We start from the raw sequence: 26,326 nt of genomic DNA, 5'->3' as shown, positions 1-26,326 counted from the left end.
TGAGAGTTCTCTAGGGCAGTCAGGTTTGTTTACACAAAATTGGCAAGACGGAACAAGGAATTTTTCTGTGGCACCAAAAACGTCACTGTATTACATCACAGTGTGGACGGATGAGCGGGCAAGATCTGAAAAATTTAGCAATGATTTGTTTCATGTTATACCGATCACAAGGTTATCGTTGTGTAGTTATGCTTGATTGATAGAACCATTGGATGGCTTTCAGCAATGTTCCAATTAGCAGTTGCATTGATAAAAGCTACAGGTGTAAAGGTGTCAACTATTTTCCTCTTTCTAAGAGACTACAACTCTAAGGGCATTACTTATTGCTCTGACATAGTCCCTCTTCTTAGTGGGTATTTTAAACATCACCCTGGTAGACTGGATACTGCAAGCTAGCTAACTTTACAATAACCAACACATTGGCTTGTCCTCATGATTTAAAGGATTCCTTTTTGGCAGTGATCTTACATGATAATTTTGAGCCATACATGTTTGAAACAGGACCAAAGAAGAAAAAAAAACTATTGAGCTCTGTGGTCTGCATTCTACTGCAAAATATAACGCCTAATGCTTTCAGTAGATACTGTCATCATAACAGTATTTGATTTGAGTCCTTTTTGCCGGATCGCGTAAGCGGAGCCGGCTAAGAGCGAATGTCTCTTAGTGAGTGAGTGAGCCTTGTTAAATTGCGTAGTGGTTAGAGAAGCGGGCTTGTGAACTATAGAACCGTATATACGATAACTTCGCTGGCAAAAACCATTAGTATCCACATTATAGAAAGACTGATATTAAGCAATTAACGGTTATATTGCGACTATTCCTTGTGGCTTTTTGAAGAACGCATCCGTGCATACGTTTTGGGTCAGGATAGACAAACACATTTGCTGGCTTAACATTATAGTAAGCCTTAACCCAAACTGTATACAATTATATTACGACTGTTTCTGGCATGGAAAAGTTCATCTTCAGTCTCCCTAGCAATTGCTAAATTCTTATGATTATTCCTAGGAAGTAAGTAGATACTAGTAAACCAATTACAGGATAACAAGCCATATGCTATGGTGGAGATAAACTTAATAAGAAACGTTAGTCAATGGAGTATAGCGACTACTGAAATGTGCAATGCCGTGGTGTAGTGGTTAAAGACAGTGCCTCATGTGGAAAACCTTAGTTCGAATCTACTGAGAGCAACAAGATTTATTAATTATTTCTGGTAGATTCCAAGATTCTCGTCTTTTCACTTGATTAAAAAGTTAATTATCGTCACCTTCATTGATAGTTTCTGTATAAATGTCCTTCACGAATAAAATAAAAATGTTCTTATGCCATGAAATAGCCATAAAACAGCTTTGGCAGACTTGCTAGTAATTGCTCAATTCTTATGACTATTTCAGTAAGTTAGTAGATACCAAGCGTGCCGCACAAGCCCTGAAAAGTGAAGCCAAAACGTCTCGATCGCCCCCTGGTGAGTGGTCCCAGTATAGGTCATAAACCCCGCCCTCCCCATGTTATTCAATGGGACGCGAGACCAACTAAACAATTAAATTACCCTTCAAATATCTTTTTTCCGAAGCTGGTTTCTGTCATTTACTGTAGTTTGTATCACGCTAATGTAAATTCAAGAGTTTGTTTTTAAAATAAGTTGGTTTTTAGTTAGTTATTTAATGCTCTAAAAACGGTGGTGTGACGTCGTGATTCACAGCTGTGATTGACAGCTATCTGAGCCGAGGAGCCACTGAATCTTCGGAGGACTGAGGAGATTGGAACTTTACATTTAATCTCTAAATTTATATAATTTATATAATTTCACACGGACATAATGGGTTGTTCTGCAGTACATTGTGCTAACCGATCTGGCATTTCCAATCGATCTTTGAATTTTTTTCGGTAAGTAAAATTTATAAGCTATTTAATTAGTAAATAAATGTAATGGGCTAGCTAACGTTAGCTAAAAGACAACAAGCCTCGTTAATAGCCATGTTAATAGCTAGCAGGTGATCGTTAGCTAGAAGTTACCAATTATTTTTGTATTAGGCCTATTCTAAATGAAGGTTAAACATGATGTAAGTAAGGCTATAACATATCGTCTAGGTTTAACAAGCAAAGGTTGTAATGTACTTGGACTTGCGATTGATTACGGTATGCGCATTCTGCGAGGGAGAGTGAGGGCGGGGCACAGGGGTGGGGCCGTTGATTTCGCGGCTTTACGGCTTTACTTCCTGCTCGCTACTGCGCATAACTACTGCGCAGAACTGGTCCCAAGATCGCTATCTGCGCAGACGCAAGTCCAAGATGTCAGCGCCGTATCGGGACACTGGCGGCTTCAGTTTTCCCCAATGGAAAAGAGCGAAAGGGCGTCGTCCATTTTTTTTACAGTCTATGGTAGATACAGGTAAAGCTTATTACTGGCTAATATGCTGTTAAAACGGCCAGTGGCAAACGCAATACATAGCCGCTATTTGTGGTGGAGGTAAACTTAGTAAGAAACGTTTGTCAGTTTAACTGTATCAATGTAATTCACAAATGGCCAATTAACTATTAAAACGGCCAGTGGCGAAAGAGGTTTTGTTCAGGATACACAGATGCCGGGTGTCAGTATAAACAAGAGGCTATACTGACAGCCGGGAAATGTACAGCTCTGTGGTGTAGTGATTAAGGACACAGCCTTTCATGTGGGCAACCCGTGTTCGAATCTCGAGATGGCATTAGTAATCAGTACCTTAAGTAGTTGTGCTACGTTTAAATGGCCCTTTAAGACATGCTAACACCACAATTAAGTTATTTTCTTTTGACAGTCATCCTTTAATCTCATCCCGATAACATGCTTGATTTGCACGCTCAATAGTGTATAGATGACAGCAAGAGAGAACATCAATTCAACTGATAGAACTTTTTGCACTGGTTAGTGGTGTAGGATTTGCTGTTGCACAGCTTCTAGGCTAATTGCTAAAGAATTCAACCATGTCTGTAGTCAAGTCATGCACCTTATGCCACAGATTTGTGCACATTTCATGTAATTACGTAACATTGCAGCTGATTTAACAGCTGTATGAACTCATTGAAAGGTACATTAGAAAAAAGAACATGCATACAAAAAGACCATCTCTGCACATGCATGTAGTTAAATCAACCATTTCTGGGGCTATTTTAAATTAACTAGATCCTTTTGTTTGTTGTTGTTTAACTTTCCCTAATATCTAGCAGGTAAATAAATCTAGCCAAACGTCAACCTGGGCTCTAGTAGACTTGTGTTTGTGCCTGTATACGAGAGAAAGGGAGAGTGGGTGCTGTATGTGTCAAAGAGTGTCGTGTTTGTGTACAACATCAAATGTGTGTGAGAGAGGGAGTAGCTAAGAGGGTGTGTGAGGCAGGGAAATTGTGTTAAGTTATAGGAAAACTAATTTATCCTATTTACTGCCACAATCAAATGCATTCTCTTACGGTTTTATTTCTGCCAAATCACAGGTAGAGCTTTGGATATGAACTTGTATGAATTTGTCAGCAGTAGCCTACAGTGTATATAAGTGTGAAGTAAATGTCCATGTGAAAATAGGACTGGAGTATCTGTGACAGGTTGTTGTGTGGCACATAAACAGAATTTATCAAACATAGCAACATGTGTCCAGGAGAACGGGGCAAACAAAACATGACACTATGTATAATGATAGTTGGCTGGTATTTATGAAATGTTTATCATGTGAAAAATATCCTGAAAACCAGCCTATTCGTTGCCCACACTTGTGATGCATGCACATTTTTTTTTTTAACCATCAGAGTCAAGCTTATAACCTGTAAACATTCACAATAGAGAACAAAACACCCATACTTGTTTTTTGCTTGCGGTTAATAACCAGAAAAGGAACCAGGCATGCCTAGTTCAGCCAGACCGTGCTTAGAAGGGATGAATGTTGTTGTCCCTGGCTGGTTTCGATCTGTGGTTTTCTACGTCTTTAACCATTATGCTATTTAAACAGCAAGAATGCAACTTTTACCTCGGCTGTTGTATTTTTGCTGAAATAACTTGGACAACAGGACGTTATTAATGGAACTAAAGTGTACTTCTTGTACATAGTAATTGGGACCAATTGGGACATACTACCTCATGAGAAAATTGGCATTGATACAATAACTATCAATATAAAGTGACGATAACCGATTTGTCGTCAAGTGAAAAGATTAATTGTGGAAACCCCTCCTATTTTACTGTGCAAGGGGTTGTGGTCTATATTACCCCCTAAAGCATGCTCGGATACGTATATCAAAAATCTGGTTTTATTTTAGGCTTACTATAATGCTGCCAGCAACGTTTTTTTCTAGCCTGAACAAATCCTAATGCATACTTTGTTCTGTCTATGACGAGGATCGAACACTGGTCACCCACATGGCAGTCTGTGTCTCTAACCACTACACTATTTAACAAGGGGCAGTCAGTCACTCAGTAGGAGACATTCGGTCATCTTGGCCGGCTCCACTTATGCAGGAAAAAATATATAGTTAGGCATGCATCTATAAGAAAATGATTGGCCGATACCGATAGCCAATATTCAAATACCACAATTGCCAGATGCTGATACCAGTAATGGCAGAACCATTTTTATTTTATTTTTACAAAAGCTTTTTTTTAATTTTTATTCAATCATACAAAAGACATCTTTATATTATAATAAAAGACTAATTTATCTCGCCTGATAAATTAAAAATATAAATTAAAAAAGTATTTTAAAAAAAGTATAAATTATATGATATACAGGTGCTGGTCATAAAATTCAAATATCATCAAAAAGTTGATTTATGTCAGTAATTCCATTCAAAAAGTGAAACTTGTATATTATATTCATTCATGACACACACAGACTCATTAATTTCAAATGTATTTTTATTTTAATTGTGATTATTATAACTCACAACAAATGAAAATCCCAAATTCAGTATCTCAGAAAATTTGAATATTACTTAAGACCAATACATAAAAAGGATTTTTTGAAATGTTGGCCAACTGAGAAGTAACAACATGAAAAGTATGAGCATGTACAGCACTCAATACTTAGTTGGGGCTCCTTTTGCCTGAATTACTGCAGCAATGCGGCGTGGCATGGAGTCGATCAGTCTGTGGCACTGCTCAGGTGTTATGAGACCCCAGGTTGCTCCGATAGTGGCCTTCAGCTCTTCTGGATTGTTGGGCCTGGCGTATCGCATCTTCCTCTTCACAAAACCCTATAGGGATTTTCTATAGGGTTAAGGTCAGGCGAGTTTGCTGGCCAATTAAGAACAGGGATACCATGGTCCTTAAACCAGGGACTGATAGCTTTGTGCAGGTGCCAAGTCCTGTTGGAAAATGAAATCTGCATCTCCATAAAGTTGGTCAGCAGCAGGAAGCATGAAGTGTTCTAAAACTTCCTGGTAGACGGCTGCGTTGACCTTGGACCTCACAGTGGACCAACACCAGCAGATGACATGGCACCCCAAACCATCACTGACTGTGGAAACTTTACACTGGACTTCAAGCAACATGGTTTCTGTGCCTCTCCTCTTTTCCTCCAGACTCTGGGACCTTGATTTCCAAAGGAAATGCAAAATTTACTTTAATCAGAAAACATTACTCAGCAGAAGTCCAGTCCTTTTTGTCTTTAGTCCAGGCGAGACGCTTCTGATGCTGTGTCTTGTTCAAGAGTGGCTTGACACAAGGAATGCGACAGCTGAAACAACAACATGTCTTGCATACGTCTGTGCGTGGTGACAATGGTCGTCTTTTAGACATGTCAAGTCAGCAGTCTTCCCCATGATTGTGTTGCCTACAGAACTAGACTGAGAGACCATTTAAAGGCCTTTGCAGGTGTTTTGGGTTAATTAGCTGATTAGAGTGTGGCACCAGGTGTCTTCAATATTGAACCTTTTCACAATATTCAAATTTTCTGAGATACTGAATCTGGGGTTTTCATTAGTTGTCAGTTATAATCATAAAAATGTAAAGAAATAAACACTTGAAATATATCAGTCTGTGTGGAATGAACGTATACAAGTTTCACTTTTTGAATGGAATTACTGAAATAAATCAACTTTTTGATGATATTCTAATTTTATGACCAGCACCTGTACATATTTCCTTTCTGTAAATGTACATTATACAATACCTGGATATCAATGTAGGTCCAATGTTGGTCTTTGAATAGGTTGAAATTGGCTAAAGAGTAATTTGTTTAAAAAGCTGTTTTTGAAAATCATTAATTGCACTGACAGTTTGCAGCCTTAAAAACACACAATTCTCAAGGCATGGCATCAAGTAAACTTTCTGATTCACCAGCACATGTGCAAGGTCAATTCCAAATCTACAAACCACTCATTATAAGGGCCAACCCCCATTAGGGCTGAACAATTAATCAACTTCAAATTAAAACTGTGATTTGAAACAACGCAATAAGCAAATCGACACATTTGGCCCAGGGTTTAACTGTCATGTCAATGGTTTGACAAATTCCTTCTTGTGTGAAAGTCATGTTCACCAAGTGTGCTCCTCGTGTACCAGTCATGCTCACCAATCAGAAGTAGGCCAAGGTGACTGCGTATATACCCACCAACAACAAACACAAGAAATACAAGAAAAACATTACATTTGAGGTGCGGAAAAATGGCATTCGCTGAACCATCCGCTGAGTTGGATTTAGTCCTGAAAAAATGCAGCACTTTGGGGGTGTGGCAGTACTTTGGATTTGAGACTACAGATGTGCAACAAAATTAAGTATTGTGCAAAACCTGTCGTGAAACAGTCGCAAAATCACTAACATTTATCAACACTTAAAAGCACCACAGGTAGCTGTTTCAACAAGTGTACAGCCAAAACCTCAAATAGTCATGTTCTAACCCAGTCTGAGGAGAGAATGCAACTATTTCAAAGTCAAGGACACACCCCTTCACCAAGGAAATATAGTCAAGAGCCCGTAGCAACACAGGGGATAAATAGAGGGACCCAGCCATACAGTAGCTTATGGACATTACTTTGTTCCTTGTTCCAAGGTTCAAGATTAACCCTACATAAGCGCAATATCCCAGAAATCAAGAGGGAAGATTGAAATGGAACAGGTAGCACAAAAGGGAACTTGAGCACTTGAGTGAATACAAGATGCCACATGCAATATAAGTTTGTTTTTTTATTTGATTATGGATTGGCAATGTTTTTACGTTTACATAAAATGCCCAATTGCTCAAAACGACATCACAATGCAAGAAAAGGCTGGTGTCAGCCCCACAGATGCCGTGCTTCAACGTGCAGCAGAGGCAGAGCATCCACTGTGAAGTAGGAAATCAGTCATTGGGCAGCTTCTTTAAAAGCAGCGCAGTGCCCCCTGCTTTATCCTCTGTGCAGTTGGATAAGCTGATGACTCCTACAATTGATAGAGAGGAAGATCCCCTGGCCTGGTGGAAGTTCCACAATGTTAACTTTCCGATGCTGAGCAAACTGGCTCGCAAATTCCTGTGCATTCCAGCCACAAGTTGGCCATCAGTGAGTGTGTTTAGTGCAGAGGGTAATGTAGTTAATTTCAGCGTTCATGTCTGAAACCAGCGAACGTTGACATGTTGGTTTTCTTGACAAAATATTCTGTAAAGATCACAATGAGTGTTGAGAAGTACAAACCTGATTCTGAAAAAGTTGGGACACTGTACAATTGTGAATAAAAACAGAATGCAATGATGTGGAAGTTTCAAATTTCAATATTTTATTCAGAATACAACATAGATGACATATCAAATGTTTAAACTGAGAAAATGTATCACTTTTAGGGGAAAATAAGTTGCTTTTAAATTTCATGGCATCAACACATCTCAAAAAAGTTGGGACAAGGCCATGTTTACCACTGTGTGGCATCCCCTCTTCTTTTTATAACAGACGGCAAACATCTGGGGACTGAGGAGACAAGTTGCTCAATTTTATGAATAGGAATGTTGTCCCATTCTTGTCTAACACAGGCTTCTAGTTTCACAACTGTCTTAGGTCTTCATTGTCAAACCTTCCTCTTTATGATGCACCAAATGTTTTTTATGGGTGAAATATCTGCACTGCATGCAGGCCATTTCAGTACCCGGATCCTTTTTCTATGCAACCATGACATTGTAATTGATGCAGTATGTGGTCTGGCATTGTCATGTTGGAAAATGCAAGGTCTTCCCTGAAAGAGACGACATCTGGATGGGAGCATATGTTGTTCTAGAACTTGGATATAACTATCAGCATTGATGGTGCCTTTCCAGATGTGTAGGCTGCCCATGCCACACGCACTCATGCAACCCCATACCATCAGAGATGCAGGCTTCTGAACTGAGCGCTGATAACAACTTGGATTGTCCTTGTCCTCTTTAGTCCGGGACATGGCGTCTCTTTGCAATTTTTCTCTGAGAAACTCCTTTCTGATATTGCTCCACTATTTTTCGCCGCAGCATTGGGGGAATTTGTGATCCTCTGCCCATCTTGACTTCTGAGAGACACTGCCACTCTGAGAGGCTCTTTTTATAACCAATCTTGTTGCCAATTGACATAAGTTGTAAACTGGTCCTCCAGCTGTTCCTTATCTGTACATTTAACTTTTCCGGGCTCTTCCTGCTACCTGTCCCAACTTTTTTGGAATGTGTAGCTCTCATGAAATCCAAAATGAGCCAATATTTGGCATGACATTACAAAATGTCTCACTTTCAACATTTGATATGTTATCTATATTCTGTTGTGAATTAAATATAAGTTTGAGATTTGTAAATTATTCCATTCCTTTTTTACTTTTTACTCACAACTTTTTTGGAATCGGGTTTGTAGATATAGTTGGCCTTAAAGGTTTGCATACCATTAGAGCGGGGAAACATGTCTTATTTCTTATGGGATTCACATTCAACTGTAGGTCATAACAGAATGGCACAATCACAAAACAAAACATGGCAAAAAAGAAAGAAAATGAACTGACCGCTGTTCAAAAGTCTGCATACCCGTAGTTCTTAATACTGTGTACCCTTTACCGTCAATGAAAGCATGCAATCTTTTGTAATAGTTGTCTATGATGCCCCGAATTCTTGCAGGTGGTATAGCTGCCCATTCGTCTTGTGAAAATGCCTCCAGGTCATGCAAAGTCTTTGGTCATATTGCATGGACTGCACGTTTGAGATCTCCCCAGAGTGGCTCGATGAGACTGTGATGGCCAGGAGAGTGGCTCGATGAGACAGGAGAACCTTCATCTTTTTCTGCTGTAACCACTGAAGGGTCAACTTGTGCGTAGGGTCATTGTCGTGCTGGAAAGTCCAAGAGTGTCCCATGCGCAGCATTCGTGCAGAAGATTGCAAATTGTCTGCCAGTATTTTCTGATAACATGCTGCATTCATCTTGCCATCAATTTTCACAAGATTCTTCAGAGCTCACACACCCCAAAAACATCAGTGAGCCTCCACCATACATCACAGTGGGGATGGTATTCTGTTCACTATAGGCCTTGTTGACCCCTCTCCACACAGAGCACTTATGGTAGTGACCATAACGCTCCATTTGTCTTGTCACTCCCAATTAGTGCGCCAAAAGCTGTTAGGTGTGTCAAGGCATTGTTCAGGCATATTGCAACTGGGCTTTTTTGTGGCATTGGCACAGTAAAGTCTTCGTTCTGGCAACTCGATGCAGCTCTTTTTTGTTTAAGTATTGTTGTATTGTGTTCTCAACCAACCACACTATCTTTTCCCAGAGCAGCCTGTATTTCTTCTGAGGTTACCTGTGGGTTTTTCTTTGTATCCCAAACAATCCTCCTAGCAATTTTTGCTGAATTCTTTCTTGGTCTAACTGACCAGAATTTCCCAATTCTTAATAAGTGATTGAAAAGCACTGACTGGCATTTGCAAGGCTTTGAACATATTTTTATATCCTTTTCAATCTTTATAAAGATCCATTTCCTTGTTACACAGGTCTTTTGACAGTTATTTCATGGCTCACTATCTAGCCTGCTCAGTGCATCCAATTAAGAGCTAACAAACTAATTGACTATTTATACACAGACACTAATTGCAATTTAAAAAGCCACAGGTGTGGGAAATTCACCTTTAATTGCCATTTTCACCTGCATGTGTCAACTTGGGTGTCTGTAACAAGGCCAAACATGCAAGGATATGTAAACTTTTGATCAGGGCCATTTGGGTGATTTCTGTTATCATTAGGATTTAAAAAGGAACCAAACAACTATGTGATAATAAATTACTTCAAATGATCACTAACCCTTACATTTTTTTTTTTGCATGATCAGTAATAGTTTTCAAAATCAATGTCATAATTTCACAGTTTCTGCAGGGTATGCAAACTTATGAGCACAACTGTATGTAAGGAAAGCAAGTATAAAATACTTCTGTTGTTTGGAGTAATTAAGATTTTATTTGTTCTGCACTTCATCCTATAGTAGCAGCCTTAATGGGGAAAAAAGTTCACAAGTGAAATGCTCAGAAAATACTTTTTGTTGAATGAGCAATATTTAGATATCTTGTGCAACATTTAAATTCATATTTCTATAATTATTTATCACTTTTTTTGATAATTATTCTCTGGTTAGTCAATTTATAAGCTATACGCTGGATATCAGTAAATAATATTTGTGATTAGAGAAAAGTCCTAATACTTTCTTGTTGGAATTGTTTTATTTTTGTTTGATTGTTCAATGTTGGAAGCAATTCATATCTTTTTTCATTCTTGAATTAGAATATATTGAGCAGTTCATATTTTGATGGTATCATTTGGTAATTCTCAATCACGTTTAAATCTATTACACAGTGAATACTGAACTGAAGCTTGACTCAAATATATTAAATCGCAAATCAAATCGCAATAAATATTTTTCCTAAATCATTCAGCCCTAACCCCCAACCCTTTTCCTCCAAACATGCTTGGAACGCAGTATACTGTTGCTCAATTTACTTTGCTCAAGATTACTGTGTAAACAGGGGCAATAGCACTTGCGAGCATCTGCCTGCCACCACTTACTAGCTGACTAGAATCTGTGCTGTTGTAATTTGACGTTGTTGTTGCAGTATAAATTCAAACTAACATTTAAATGCACCACGCGGGCGAACAAACTAAAATATACCTATAACATGTAAGCGTTAGAAGTATGTTGCTGGTTATTAACCTTTCAACAATTCACTCCTGTAGGTTACAGTAGTCCACACGTTGTAGGTGCACACTTTCTTCCACTCTTTAACTGTAAACCATTCACACTCGGAAGTGGCTCACATTAGGGATGTGCATAACAAATATATTTATCAATAATTCCTCAGCTTTTGTCGTCGAATAGTTGACACCCACACACACTCAGGCAAAAACAGAGGTACGAAATGAAATTAATGTAAATTGTAATACGTTATGCAATAAAAAAAAATATTTAAAACTGAAGTTAACCTCATTAACTTTTAGTATAAATAATAAGGCTAGATATAACCTACCTTTTCTCGGGAGACATTCAGATTCAGAAATGCCATAACAGCAGCAAATAACCTAATGCATAGGCATGTCAAATCAAGTATTTTATTATAAGTGATTTATTTCAAATTGTCACCAGCTTTTCCATTAATTACAATTGCTAATTAAGTATAAACGTCATCACAAACATGCATTGTCTCACATTAATTAGCGCAGAGATATGTATGAATTGCCTTACGTCTTTGTTGCAATGTTTTCTGGTTATAGCAACAAACTACAAAATGTATTATACAATAGCCAGCTATTTTTTTTATATATACAGTCCCTTAAAACTATCCAAACAAAACTACACGTAATAGGCCTATAGACTAACCGAGTTACCTTACAGTCGGCATTAATTCCAACATATCTACCAATGCGTCCCAGTTCCAGTGAATAAAAAATATCCTTGGATAGAAGCTTAATAGGAATGAATTATATAAAACGTATGAACAAAAACCAAACAAAATCTGACTAGCACTTCATAAGATGCAAGATCTTAGCAAAAATGTGTAAAGAAACATTAAGCAATGTCCATATTATTATGATCATTTATTCTTGTTTAAAAAATGTGCATGTCCACATGCTCCGGGAGCAGACAAGTAGGCTAATGTAGTCTGTTGACTATCAGGCCCACAGCCAAGAAAACCCTTTCAGCTGGTACAGATGTTGCCTGGATGCACAGGTATGCTTTTGCTAGCCATGATAATTTCCTGTACTTGGCCATTAGCCAGATTTGTTTAGTCTATAAGTGAGTCAATATGTAGTACAGATTCTTTTTGTAACTTTCAAAAATATGATTAACTAGTCAATAAATGCCATCCTTGTTGAATTTTACTATTTTTTTGTGTTCAGCCCTCACTTACGTCTTTATTCATTGATTGACTGCCCTGCATTTCAAGTCACACATTAATACAACATTACTAGAAGCTCAATAACCATAAGAACAGTGTTGTAACTCAACAGATTCGGTATACCAAGACAAGGCAATTCATGAATCTAACAAAAAATTGGTGTGCCATGCTGGAATGCCATGGAAAATTAAAAGCAGTGGAGAGGCTAGAAACTTAAAAACATGCTATTAAGTGTCTATAATCAGCACAAGTGCGTACACCGCGTATTATTAATATTACTGAAATTACAGTTATGTTTACAGTGAAATATTGTGGGGGGGGGGGGGGGGGGTCGTGTCCCCCACATCCCCTCCTGGGAGTTCCGCCTATGGCCAATACCAATTATTAAATTTTTTTGCCTATAATCTGCTGATACCAATTGCGGGCTGATATATCGGTGAAGCCCCAATTATATTTTCTAAATGTGTTCATCCAACCCATTCTTTCAGAATGCCCATCCAAATTGTGCAAAGAATAGAGACAGGCATTTTCTTTCCCTCTGCAGAGATTGTAAGCTAATTAGAGAAAAGGCCAGTTTTCATCCTTTAGGTCGCTTAACAGGACATACGCAAGCCCAATATCTGGCACAACAGTAGGTCACAGAAAATTTTAATATATACACAGTTAAATGTTAATTATTTTGAGCTACATTATACTGATGTTGGTGTATTAGTATGCTGATTTTTTCTCTCCATGTAAATGGAGGTTCCTTTCGCAAAAACATGCCAAAGCAAAGACTAAAATTGGCTACTGGACAAACTTACTTTTTATTACTCTAGAAATCTTTTGCAAATCTTTTTCATGCAAACAAAATACCATAACAAAGAAATTAAGTTACAGTGAAAAGTCTAAACTGATTTGGCTATTTCTAATAGAACTGTAATATTGGGCAACAGGCGTAAGATCCCGCCTCCTGCACTCTCAACAAATAGGAGAAGAAAAAGACCATAGCCCTTTTTATGGTTCTCATACACAACTTCGTTAGAGGTGAGAAACATACAGTGCATATAATACATTTAAAAAACAATGAGATCACACAAACAATTACAGTATTAATTTATTCTTTATTACACATGAAAATTGATGAACTAGTGTAACATTCTATATACCTAATTTGGGATGGGACGATAGATGATTTTAGTACTAATCGCGATGGAAAAAAACTCACGATTATGAAATTGTGGAGAAATTCCATAATCGGGATAATCGTAAATCGGGAAAATCCTCACAAGTGACTTGAAAAAGTTCTGCCAGTCGCTTAAGTTTCCCTGACTGCTTGTTTTATTTTACAAGTAGAGCGCACATCTTATGTTTTACTACGCCACCAAACATCCTCTGCAATGTATAGTCAATGAAGCCGAATGGCTCTGCTAGCGTAAATAGAATTGTCAATTACAGTAAAAATCTAAATTAAATTCTTAAAATGTAGTCATTAGTTGAGTCTGTATTGTAATGATCTAAAGAATAAAAGATACTTTCCAATTCCTTTGCAACAGTACTAGTCTGACCATTACACTTAGTAGTCGGCAAAAAATTAATTATAATGAATTATAAAGTTATTATGAAGAATCGACACATCAAATAGGCCTATCGTTAGCTAATAAAGCAAATAAAATGTGCACGGAAGTGCATGCACCCACATCAGTACAAGTAAGAAATAAAATCTATTTTCACCTCTGATCCACAGAGGACTGACTTGGTATGTAATGCCATCACGCAACTATTTTTCTCAAGTTGCCATCCCAGAGTTGTACGAGAAATGCAAGGCACAAGTTGAAACAGAGCTGTCACAAGTGGAATATTATACAGCAACACTGGAATTGTGGTCCAGCCGGACAACGGAGCCCTAAATAAGTCTGACCATACACTTTATTAATGAGGACTTCCACCTGAAAAGTTGCTGTTTGCAAACTGCATTTTCCCCAGAGGATCATACAAGTGAGAACATCGCAAAAGGGATGAGTGACGCTTTAGCCGATTGGGGCCTAGATGAGAGTCGTCTAGTTTGTATAACAGACACTGCCGCGAACATGGTGAAGGCTGCCGCCCTGAACAAGAGGACCAGATCGCAGTGCTTTGGCCACAGACTGCATCTTGCCCAATTGCGCATTCTATTTTACTACTGTTGCTATTGTTATACTATTACTGTTACAGATTATTACCTAGCAACCTGTTCTGAAATATAATTTTCATAAGTTTCATATATTTTTAATTGTAGAGGATGGGGCTGGGGAAGAATGAAGGATACAGACTGTCAGGTTGATAGCCAAAGCTCTGAATGCCAGGGCTGATATCCTATGGCATACATTTTTCATGTCTATACATCTCTGCTATCTTTTTTCTGTTTAAATGGTGCATTTGTTTACAATAACAAACAATGGAATTAAATGCCCTTATATTTTGGGTTATTATTAAGTAAAATAGTTAGTGCTTAACTCATGAGATATAAGTTATATGAGAATGTGTTTTATTATAGGTCTTTAAAACAAAGAAAGCATGCTGAAACTCAAAATTGTATCAGTAAATAACTAATTGTGTAATCATTTGCATAACAGTTTGAGCAATTTATTTTTATAAATCATTTATTAAAGTAAATGTATTAAATGTGTATAATAAATACTTTATTTTGTCTTTTGTCCCTTAAAAAATGCAGTGAAAAAGGATGGACGCATTGACCGTGCTGCAGGTGTCTGCAAGAAGCTGGTGGTTCATTTCGCTCACAGCTGGAAGGCCAGAAGTGCTCTTGAAAGAACCCAGAAGGAACTCAATCTACCTTCACATTCCCTCATATCAGAATGCCAAACAAGATGGGGTTTCAGACAGAAGATGATCAGCAGGATACTAGAGGAGCAGAAGGCTATAACTCAGGTCCTGTCTGAGGACAGGAAGACACTGCATCTAATTCTAACCTAGCAAGATATGGATGTCCTGAGTCTGTCAGTAAGTCACCGGGCCCACTGCTGGACTTCACAGGTGCACTATCAGGAGAAGACTATGTTAGTGTCTCATATGTGAAGCCAGTTCTTCACCTCTTCAACGCTGCTAACACAAGAGGGAGACACAGAGTTGACCAAGACCTTGAAAACAGATGTTGCAGTACATCGAGAAATATAGAGATGAAGCTACTCAGGAGCTGCTAGTTGCGGCTTCTTGTTTGGCCCCCTGGTTCAAGATGGACTTCATCAGTGAAGACAACAAGCCCCAAGTCAAGGCCAGAGTGGCATCAGAAATTATGGAATGCCAGGAGGAGACGTCAAGCAGCAGCACTGAAGTAGAGCCCGAAGTTGCTGATACATCCGGGGCAAAGAAAGCCAAGAAGTCTTTGGGAAGTTTCTTTAAACAGAGCGGAGCTGCAGCAAAGGGTGATTCCTCTCTGACCCACAAGGATGCTGTGAAAGCAGAATTAAATAACTACCTGCTAACACCTTCCATAGACAAAGAGGAAGATCCACTTGCATGGTGGGGAAACAGAGTAAGCTTTCCACATCTCGCCAAGCTTGCCCGCAAGTATCTATCCATTCTCACTACAAGTTCCCCCTTAGAGACGCTTGACACTTGCCTACCGTCATGTCTCAAGTCTGTAATGGTGAATAGACTGGTATTCTTGGCCAAAAACCTTCAGGTTTGAGTGAGCAATGTATACACGCTTAAAGTCAAGTTTTATATTTGAACAGAATTTAGATTTACTATATATTATTCTACAGTTGTGAAAAATACATTGTTTATTTTACTAGGTACTCTGTTTAGAAAGAAACCAGATTTTATACAGGTGAAAAGTTTAATTTAATTGGCATTTGTCTAGTCATGATGATCAGTGTTTTCCTTCGGCACTGTTGCTAAGAAAAGTTAATTTTAAAAACATGTATTGTCAATGAAGCTGGCAACCACATACATTTAGAGATTTACATGTTATTATAGTATTAGTTAATTATTAAAAACCTTTTGATATCATTTTATTGTAATGGCTTTTTAAATGCACAAGAACAATATTTAAGTAAAGGAAGAATATCCGATCAGCCGTTTTTTTTGGGATTGTTATTAAAATCGGGATAAAATCGTAAATCAGGATAATTTTGGCCAGGATAATCGTGGCATGAAATTCTCATATCGTCCCACCCCAATTCCTTATACGCCTCTTGGCTATCAAAACAAATAATCGCTTATAAGATCTTTATAACTTTTGAATTTATGCTATGCCTTCAGAAAGACATGCATCGGGATAGGTTTAACAATTTTTGGCAATAAGGAACATTACATCTGGTAGCTATTTAACAAAATATTATGCATTGGCCCATCTAAACCTTATTGGCAAGGAACACCAGAATTGTATCTTGTCTGGTTCAAAAACATTGTGCAGTCTGGTGACAATACGGCTGACTATACTGAACAAAAGTTCAAACAGATTGCTTGTTGTACAGTAAGATCAGGCACATTTGCCAAATGCAGCAAATAGTATGCCCAGATGGTCAAGACAAAACAATAAAATGCATGATAAGGCCACAATACAGACTTTGTCATTATAAAAAGATAAGCCAATTCATGTTTGTTTTTATGTTGCAACTAGATAATCCATTGTCACTGGGTCAATGTTGAAGTGCCAATCAACAGTAAGACATAATTCACCCAAGGTGTCAAGTACAGCCAGAGAAATCGCCTATTACACACACGAACAAACAAACCTGTTACCTTGCCCCCCATCAGATTTCATCCGTGGGGGACAATTGGAAAAGCCAGGGCAAGTTATAAAAAAATAAATAATAATAATTCACAGCACTGTCCCGTATGATAAAGCCCTAATGAGAGAAGTTCAGTAACCAGTTTGCTATGCCTTATCACTGCTGCACCTAGTCCATGTAGAGCTTTCCCCCGGAACTCTCCCGCTTCATTCATCCAGTTCCGGCTAAACAGGTTCAGAAGGATGTCCAACATTTAGATCCTTACAAATCTGCTGGACAGAAGGATCTAGACCAGGGGTGGGCAATATTTTTCACTGAGGGGCCACACTGAAAATGCCAGAGAGCATTGTGGGCCAGATTACTTTTTTAACCAACATGACAAAAAAAACACACACACAACATAGCTAACTCTGTTAACTTGCATATTTTATTTATGCATATTTATTTTCATAATTGAACTTACATTTATTTTAACAATGTTTTTTATTATTATTTTCTGTTAACAACTGTTATTATGGCCAGCAAAGACCTAAAAAAAATCCCTTTAGAGGGTTATTACTCAACAGAAATGTGGCAACACATATTTGCCTTAAAACTGCATTTTCAACTCAACAGAGTAAGCTACAGTGTATAAGGTATAGTGTATAACAGTTATATTAGGTATAATAGTTATTAGGGCAGAGCTCTATGAAATCACTTCTGAAGATTTTCACTCAAAGCAAATGTTGGTATAATTGCCATCATTTAAGTTCATACAGTATATTTTTTGTACTACGTGCTTTTAATGAGAGCGATTCCAGCAGCCCAGACCCAAGATATCAACTTTTAGGGCTTCTCACTCAATATGAACAGGAGAGCCTCGTATGGGCATTGACAAGTGAGGTGAAGTCAGGAGTCATTTCTTTTGAAGAAGTGTGCGGTTCTATTGAAGAAAAGTGCGGTACTGCTGCAAGATGATCATCAGTGAGTCTGCATCTGTGCTTGGACTTGTTGAATTGTAGCATCGGTTGACAGTTTTTGTATTTCGCTGCATGCTTGCTCTGGAAGTGCCTCTGCAAATTGTACTCTTTAAAAACTGTGATGTTAGCTTAACATATTAAGCAAGTTGCTTCACCTGCAACATCTGCAAATAAATACTTTCCTGTCAATAGTTTTTTAAATACCCTGCTTTCGTTATCAACTTTTCTTAGGCTCATTTACAGAGATTGCTAGCCATCAATTGCGCATAGTACGCACAAATGATAACTTCCGCGCGTGGATAGTGTTGCTGGTCCCTACGTATCATAGCAACGCAAATACCTTGTTTCAACTTAAAGGTATTTTAAACAGACAGTATGAGACTGCTGTACTTATTACTGGGAGTGCCACAGGACTTTTGGTTATAAAATAAATATGCAACAGTAAATAAAGTAATGTAATCTGCGGACTCGTCATGTATTTTTTATTATTTAAATTTTTGGGGATTTATCGCGGGCTGGATAGAATGACTCAACGGCCCGGATCCGGCCCGGGGGCCTTATCTGACCTAGACCCTTTCTTTTAAAGCCAGTTTCCTGTACCATTGCCGTCCCCATCAACTGCCTACTCAACTTTTCACTTCAATTGTCCTACAAAATCCTACGAGACTGGAAAGCTGTTGCAGTAATTCCCCTCTTCAAAGGGGTGATAAGCTCAACCAAACATTCAAGGTCCTAAATTACATCACATCAATCTATGGACACCAAACAGTACTGTGCAGTTGTTTTTATTGAGCGAGCCTAAGTTTTTGACTATATCACAGCATCCTTATCCATGGACTTCAGGACCTTGGTATCTTTGAGAACAGCCTAGCCAGGTTTGAAAACAACTTCTCTGGCATTGTGTGCAATGTGTAAAATGTGAGGGCCTGTTATCTAAACGAGTGGCTGTTTCAATGGGTGTTCATCAGGGTTAGATTTTTGGGGCGACCTTATTTTATGTACATAAATAATGTTGCATTTGCTGCTGTTGTCTCTTATCCACTTCTTCAATGACAACTCTATTTTTACTATTTCATACACATCTGGCACCACATTCAACTCTGTGTTGACCTTCTTTAAGCTTAGCTTTGGTAACATACGTTTTCCTTGATCTCCAACTACCTCTACTTACCTGCCCACAAACATTGACTTTAGATGGATCTGAGTTAAGAGTACATCTATTCTGAGAAAATGTATTAGGTCAGACCACCCAATTTATTTGCAGATGCACATTAGCCATCCCCAGACTAAAATTATATCCAGAATTGGTTTCAAACTCCGCAATAAAGCACCCCTAAACCATGCTAGAAAACATGATTGTGAAATCTGCTAGCCACAAACTATGGTCATTTACAGACTCGCTGTTGACTTTCATTTCAATATGTAGTCCATTACAATGCCATTTACGTTTTCACCAAAGCCTCCTTTTTCAAAACCCACCAATGGGATCTTTACATTCTGGTAATGGTGGCGCCAGATTCCCCATTACCAGCTCATTAATAAGTTCCTCTTGTACCTCAACCTTGTCATCCCTTGGTTGTCATTTTGTTCCTAATTCTCTGCTGCGAAATACAGGCAGAACCTGCAAGTCTCTCAAACTTGACAGTTTCATTAGCAATTATTCATTCAAACTCAAACGGTCTGAGCTGCAAACTGATCAATGCAACTGGTTAGAACCTTGCCCACTTGTACTGATCACCACATATATTGAACAACTTTGCACCTTATACCATTTATTCTTACAATATGTTGTTTCTTACTGAGTTTACATACAATTCCACCGCACATGTTTTTTTACTGTCTTTAATTGTTAGTTTCATATTGTAACTACATTGTCTTGATATCGTTATGTCTTTGTCCACTTACCTGGTTAAATAAAGGGGAAATAAAAATAGACTACAGGTTCACACAGTTGGGAAGTTTAATGAGAGTATTCTAAAAGCACTATAAAAATAAAATGCTGCGTGTATGTCCATCTAACGGATTTGATGCAGTGGATGAGGACGCAGGGTAAATAAGATACTTTTTTTTTTGTTTAATGTAACAAAAGGTTGCTTCTTTTTTCATTCAAAAGCTAGAGTTTGATGTGTGGGCAATGTAGTAAGTAGACTAAAGCTGAAGAGACCATGAGGAGATAATATCAACATAAATTGTGAAATTATTTAATCATGGGCTGACAATCTTGGTGTTAGAACTAAAGAAAAAAAACACCCTAAAAACTATAACCGCACTAGCTAGACTGAGATGGATAGCGCAACAAGATATATATAGTCGATATTGAACCTATAGGATATAATGCCTAACAAATTCCACATTTGCCTTGTTATTCAACAAAACGGCCAAGCATAACACAAGAAATAAAATAAAATGCCTAACAACATAACGAAAAGCACACAAAACAAACGGGAATATTTTCAGTTTCCCTAATTTGAGCATGAAATTCTGACTGTGGAAAACATCCTCACAGTAATTGTCTGAATATTGGTGCAATTTGAACATCTTAATGTCAAGATTATTTGAGGCATTTATTTTGAGGGATGGGCAAGCTTACGTATTATCATATAACTCGCCATTTTGTCAGTTGTTTGATAATTTGGGCGCAGTGTGATTTATATATGCTATATTATGAACATCTGATGCTAGCTATCGTTGCATTAGAACGTACATGGGAGAGGCGCAAAACACTCCCGTAAACAATTCTATGGAACGCTCAACATCCAACTCGCTTAAGTTAATTACCTTGCAAGCATCGTACTACTAACCCCCATTATTACATCACTTCCTAGTTCGAGCAAAGCTACAATGCAGTCTTATCTTGTACTTATGTGTATTTCAGGGGCCTTTGACGTTGGCTACACTTGTTTACATGTTCAGTTACGTGAAGTGTAGTCAGTCGCTATGAAGAGGCCTGCGCGTGCAGGCAAATCCTGCAACTTCCAGTTTAGATTCGCTGCAACAGACCACCCTAGTCCAGTAACAGGAGCTAATCTGGCCTTCGGGCTGACGCATCCAAACCAGGCCCCAGTAATATATTTTTTATGAAGGGGCGGGGCGGTGGGTATTCAATAATAACTTGCTAAATATTTGTAGAACAATGCGAAGTAAATGCATTTCCCACCATTAAGGTAAAGCCATCTCCTGGCAAAACAATCACATTCCAGTGACCACTGCACATAATCCTTCACAATCAATTAAAAAAGTAATGAAATAAAGTGTGGTTTAAAATAAAGCAAATAAATACATTTGCAGCTAATAATTGTAGAATTGTGTGTAGAGAGTGTGACATTCATCACAAGCCACATAAAAGTGCATGAAAAAATAATAATCGACATATCTACTTACTTTCTCCATTTAGCCCACTCTGGCATACAATGTAGATAAAAGTAACCAAAACAACCACCTCTGAGGTCCCACGCCGCATTGTGGCTTCGATTTTGTGTTTTTAGTTATCCAAAACTGTGGTGTTGTTCTGAAGGTATCCAAAGTTTGTTAAAATGTGTTCAAGAAATGCAATATAAACTATACAATTAAAACGTATCCAAAAAGACAAGAAACAAACAAAAGCGCAAACTAGCTAGCCCAGTTAGCCCCCCCTAAACAGGGGCTGGGGGGTCCAACGTGGTTGTATCTTAATATAAATTGGAAAGTAGCCGTCCACTCTGCTTACTTTTATAAAAAAAAAAATGACCACTAAATAACGTGGTCTTTGGTTCTGGTGACACGTGTAAGAATAATAATCTTCATTTTCCACAAATGTACGGGACAGTTCACTTTCATCTGATTGACAGAAGTCTTCCGAATCTAGAAAACGAAATCCCCCACCGCTGGCTAAGCTAGTAGTAAGGAGGTACTACTAGCCAAGGATTCGTTCCACGATAGACAAGGTTCCAATGTCGAAATTGAGGGGAATTATCACCGCTCGTAAATTTGATAAAACACCAAAAATACAGTTTTTCCTGTATCATAAAATAATAATCAAAAATCTGTATACTTCACTCTTCTTTCCAAAAATCCAGTTATTTCGCCGAACTTCTATCGAACCAAGAAGCTAACTAACGTTAGCTACTTGAGGTAATCCACAGGTCGCTGAGAACAATATTTCATGCACTTCAAAATATTCAAAGTATTCTCGGTATCACAGAAAGAACACTTTTTAGGACGTGCGACGAGAAACATGAAAACATCCCAGAAACTCCTTTGGATACGTGCAGGAAAACGTGGAGGTAGCTTTTTCAACGACCTTCCTCTGAACTCCTTTAGTCGCCACAGCCACGCCACAAAAAATGAAAACACCCATAAGAGATACAGTACTGCGAACGTTGATTTTTGTTTACAAATGTTACTGTATTTACATATACAGCAACAGCCGTTGATTCAGCACATTAATTGCTTTGAAGTGTGAGTAAAACTCCGAGCCGTCGCCGATCTTTCTTCAGATTCACTAGCTATAAACCAGCTAATGTAAAAACAAACGTTTCAAATTTTGCAATTAAATAAAGTAAATAACGTCTGTAAGAATCTGAAAAACGAATTTGAAGAAATTTTATGTTGTGATAAACGGCCATGTGTAAAAACTTCGATCCCCATATACTGCACCTCTTTCAGGTTCCCCCGTTTCGTCTCTTTCTGTGTCTGTCCACCAGTAAACAAGTAGCTGCCAGTCAGCTGGGGTAGATGGAGCATGTTGGAAAACACGGAGTGACTTATCGGAACGACTTACTAGAAATGTGTGGAATGTGTAGCAAAACAAAGCCCACCAGCCTCACTCCATCATCGATGTATGAAAAATATATATATATACAGAATTAATACTCAATTAGAAATAATAGAACATTTATAGTTATTGTTTTTGGTCAGTGTTATTACTCCATCCAGACTGAAAAACGTCTTAATATATATTTTAAAAAATGCATTTCCGAAATTGCACGTAGAACAAATAGATCAGATTGGCAACATATGCTTATCTTATGTATTACTTTGTAACAGTGTTTAATACAACAGTTAATATAACAGTTTTAAATTGCAAAATTGTGTTGTTTAATTTATTTTTAAACGTGTGGTTCCAATATGATACTGGATGCAGGAAACTGTAGCCTTCAGCCTTCATATCTGTAGCCTTCAGCTTAAAACACAACAGGGCTTGTCATTCAGCCTTGCATGACAAAACCGTCCTCATAACCCTAGCAATACCTCCATAGATTTGGCCACTTTTTTATGAGCATTGGAGTTTGTTTATGATTTACATGGTGGTTGCAAGCATGGAGGAGGTCTTATCTGTGGTTGTTGTTTTTAGAGGAAAGGGGAGGAGTATTCAAATAATCCAATATATTGTTCTGCTGGAGTAATATGACACATATGCATTTTAGGTATCCTCATATTATGAAATTACATTCAGCAGCATTGAGCAGCTTTGAGCATTCAGCAGTATGGTCTCTGTGCTGAACAGTGGAGGTTCAGATATATTATCTGCTAAATCTGTCAGCCTGCAAATTGTTTGCACTCCATCCCACCAAAAATATCATCTCTGACAAGGCTAAGCAGCTTGAGGTAAATTATGAAAAATTGTAGGTCAACCAGCTAAAAGTAGCTCTTACCATCTCCCAGCTTTAGTTAGTAGGACCATGTGCCAGCTCTGGCTGGTATCTGGTTGGACTAGGTAAAGCCTAACCATCTACCCCTCAATGTTGGGTTAGAGTCCCAACACGCAATTTTATCAACCCTGCACTGATGGTCTACATAAATAATTTAACAAGGTTAGGCATTGCAAGGGAACAGGATGTTGCTTTTGTGTGATGGTCTCCCAAAAAAAGGTTTGAAACACTGGTCTAAAGCCTGACATGCAAGATAAAGGTTTTCTGCACACTAAATTCAATATCTAAATAACTTTAAAGAAAATTAATGAAAATGACCGGAGTTTAATCATTTCTATTCCATTATATTGGCAATAAAAAAGATTAAAAGTGACATTGTAAGGGTTCAATGAATTAAATGAAGAATTACACACATTTATGTAACATTTCTTACACTACTACAACTTACAATGCTTGCCAAGCATCACAACTCAATGAACAGTGTATTTTTGTAGTGTTTTTTATTCTAACTCTTTCTTCTTCAGTGTCTACTTCTCAAGAACCTCTGACCTAATGGCAGCAAAGTTTGAATAAATTTGCAATGTATAAGAATGTCTACTAAATTACTAAAATGTAAGACATAATCTTTAAGCTTACAAGTCGATACCACCATAGATCATCATTAAGCATTAAACAAATGAATGAGGGTCTTCTGCACAAAGCAAAGTAATTGGGTTTTTAAATCATATGGAGGCTAGACAAATGAAAAATAAGTAAACAATTCAAATAAAGTAAAATCTCAGAAGAAAATTCTAGGCTACCTTATAACCCTGAAATAAATGATTCTACTCCGTAGGTTCAGGATTGTCTCTAGCAGCAGACGCTTCTTGGAGCTCGTGTTTGGGTGGAGTCACATCAGGCATAGGCCAGGGCGGCATAGGTTCCAGGAGCTACAGATGACAGAGAGAGAACACAACATGGTAAAAGTGTGATAACAATGACAGTTGTCATAACAACACACCACTGGCTTTGCAAGTGCGTGTGTTTTCTGATGAAACCGCCAGCCAGGATAAAGTTGCCCAGGTATCTTGACTACTTTAGTGGAAAATACCACCGAATGAGTGTCCAGATACCAATAATTTATTCAGTTTACAAACAATTGCAATGGAGGTCAGCATGTACAGAGTAGATAGTTGAGTTGCCCAAGAGGGAATGCATTTCGGAGGTAACAAAGCTTGTTTGAAGACAATAGCTTGACCCCAGGGGATACAACACACTAGCTTGGGACATCAATAGGATTTAGCACAAAAGATTGAGCCATAATAAGACTTAGTTCTCTCCCCCTTCACATTCCTAAGTAATGATCCAGTTAAAACTGGTAACAACAGGTTACCCAAAACTTCATTCACACTACCTTCCTACAGCTCTGCATCTGCAGCATCTTGTTATGCTGCAGTACTATTATCAAATGACAGATGATGCTAAAATGAGTTCATAACTTACACCCAGCTAACCTTTCTTGTTCAGGAAGTATGAAACAACTGTCTACTTTCTTTTTTATTAGTAATGAGGAGCAATTCACCCAAGGATATTGGTTTGATCTTGAGAAACATCATATGACAGAAAATAATATGTTCTATCTAAGTACTTTTATTGTTTTGTCGCTGAGGTGTACAAAACTCCCCACTTCACACACTTATTATTCATAATACATAATACATTATACAGTTTTAATGCATTAAAAATGTGTTAAAGAGCTTCTCAAAAGGTGTTAACTGTTTCAAACAATAAGAAAATACTACTGCACAAAATTGTGAATGGCTTTCTAAGAAGTCAATCAGATTCACTATAAGGGAAGATATAGTTCAGAAGTGTCAAATAAAAAATAAAAATATTAATTTCGCTTCAGGTCTTTTCCTTGTTGTGTCAAACATTGATTCAGGTCTGTTCTTTGTAGTAGTTCAAATGGTGTAAGATTGGACACTGCCAAGGACAGTGAACACACAAGCTGAGATGGACAACAGTAGCCAAAGCATTACCCAGGCTGAAAACATAAGGCACAAATTGTGAGCTAAGGTGGAGGCAATTTTGAACTCACAAGGACCATGGCATGCCATGAAATGCAAACTAAGGACAGATTTTTGTCGCTATGCTCTGACTTTCCTTTACTCCGCAACAAGGAACTGAAACCCAGTGGGGAAGGTTTACAGCGACAATACCCAGTCGTTTTTAGTTCAGTTGTTGCTTTAAGAAACTGGTAGCAGAGAAACATTCAAGGAGCGGAAAATGTCTCTTATTGAGGCATTGTCTGCTCAGTGAAAGTAAAGAACAGAGAATCAATGTACTTTGGGTAGAGCTAGGCTTCAATCGACCAAATGGCGGTCTCATGGTCAAGTCTATTTTTCAAAAACCTCTGGAAGCTTACCATATTAAAGAGTTTATAAAACATGTACTTACTTACTGGGTTGTGTGGTTGTCCTAAGGTGTTCAGAGGAAGGTAATCTGCTAAATAGACTAAACCTAAGCCCTTCTTTTCCCTTAAACTGCAAATTTTACTATGTTAACATACAACCTTGTCAATGTCAACTTAATTTATAAAGCACATCTAAAACAACTGTCGTTGACCAAAGTGCTGTACAGGACAAAATATCAGTATGCAAAATATATGAAATTTACAGGTAGAAAATTACGTAGATACACATAACAAGACACAGACAAAATAGTAACA

At 38.0% G+C, this 26,326-nt stretch overlaps 1 protein-coding gene across 2 annotated transcripts in view; it reads right to left on the bottom strand.

The window, feature by feature from the left end:
- LOC105005877 (insulin receptor) overlaps positions 1 to 22,674 on the bottom strand; it is a 113,062-nt gene extending 90,388 nt beyond the window's left edge. The window contains exon 1 of one of the 2 annotated variants that reach the window (XM_010864099.4): positions 21,371 to 22,674. In XM_010864099.4, coding sequence (XP_010862401.1) covers positions 21,371 to 21,449 — 79 coding nt within the window. In that variant the 5' untranslated portion in view covers positions 21,450 to 22,674. The remainder of the gene's footprint in view (positions 1 to 21,370) is intronic. The other variant, XM_010864100.5, reaches the window with a different exon arrangement.
- Positions 22,675 to 26,326: the final 3,652 nt, after the last annotated feature.

Source organism: Esox lucius, chromosome 8 (assembly GCF_011004845.1).
Source record: "Esox lucius isolate fEsoLuc1 chromosome 8, fEsoLuc1.pri, whole genome shotgun sequence".
Taxonomy (NCBI): Eukaryota; Metazoa; Chordata; class Actinopteri; order Esociformes; family Esocidae; genus Esox; species Esox lucius.
Note: the sequence above shows the minus strand (reverse complement) of the source record. Positions and strands in the feature narration are given on the sequence as shown.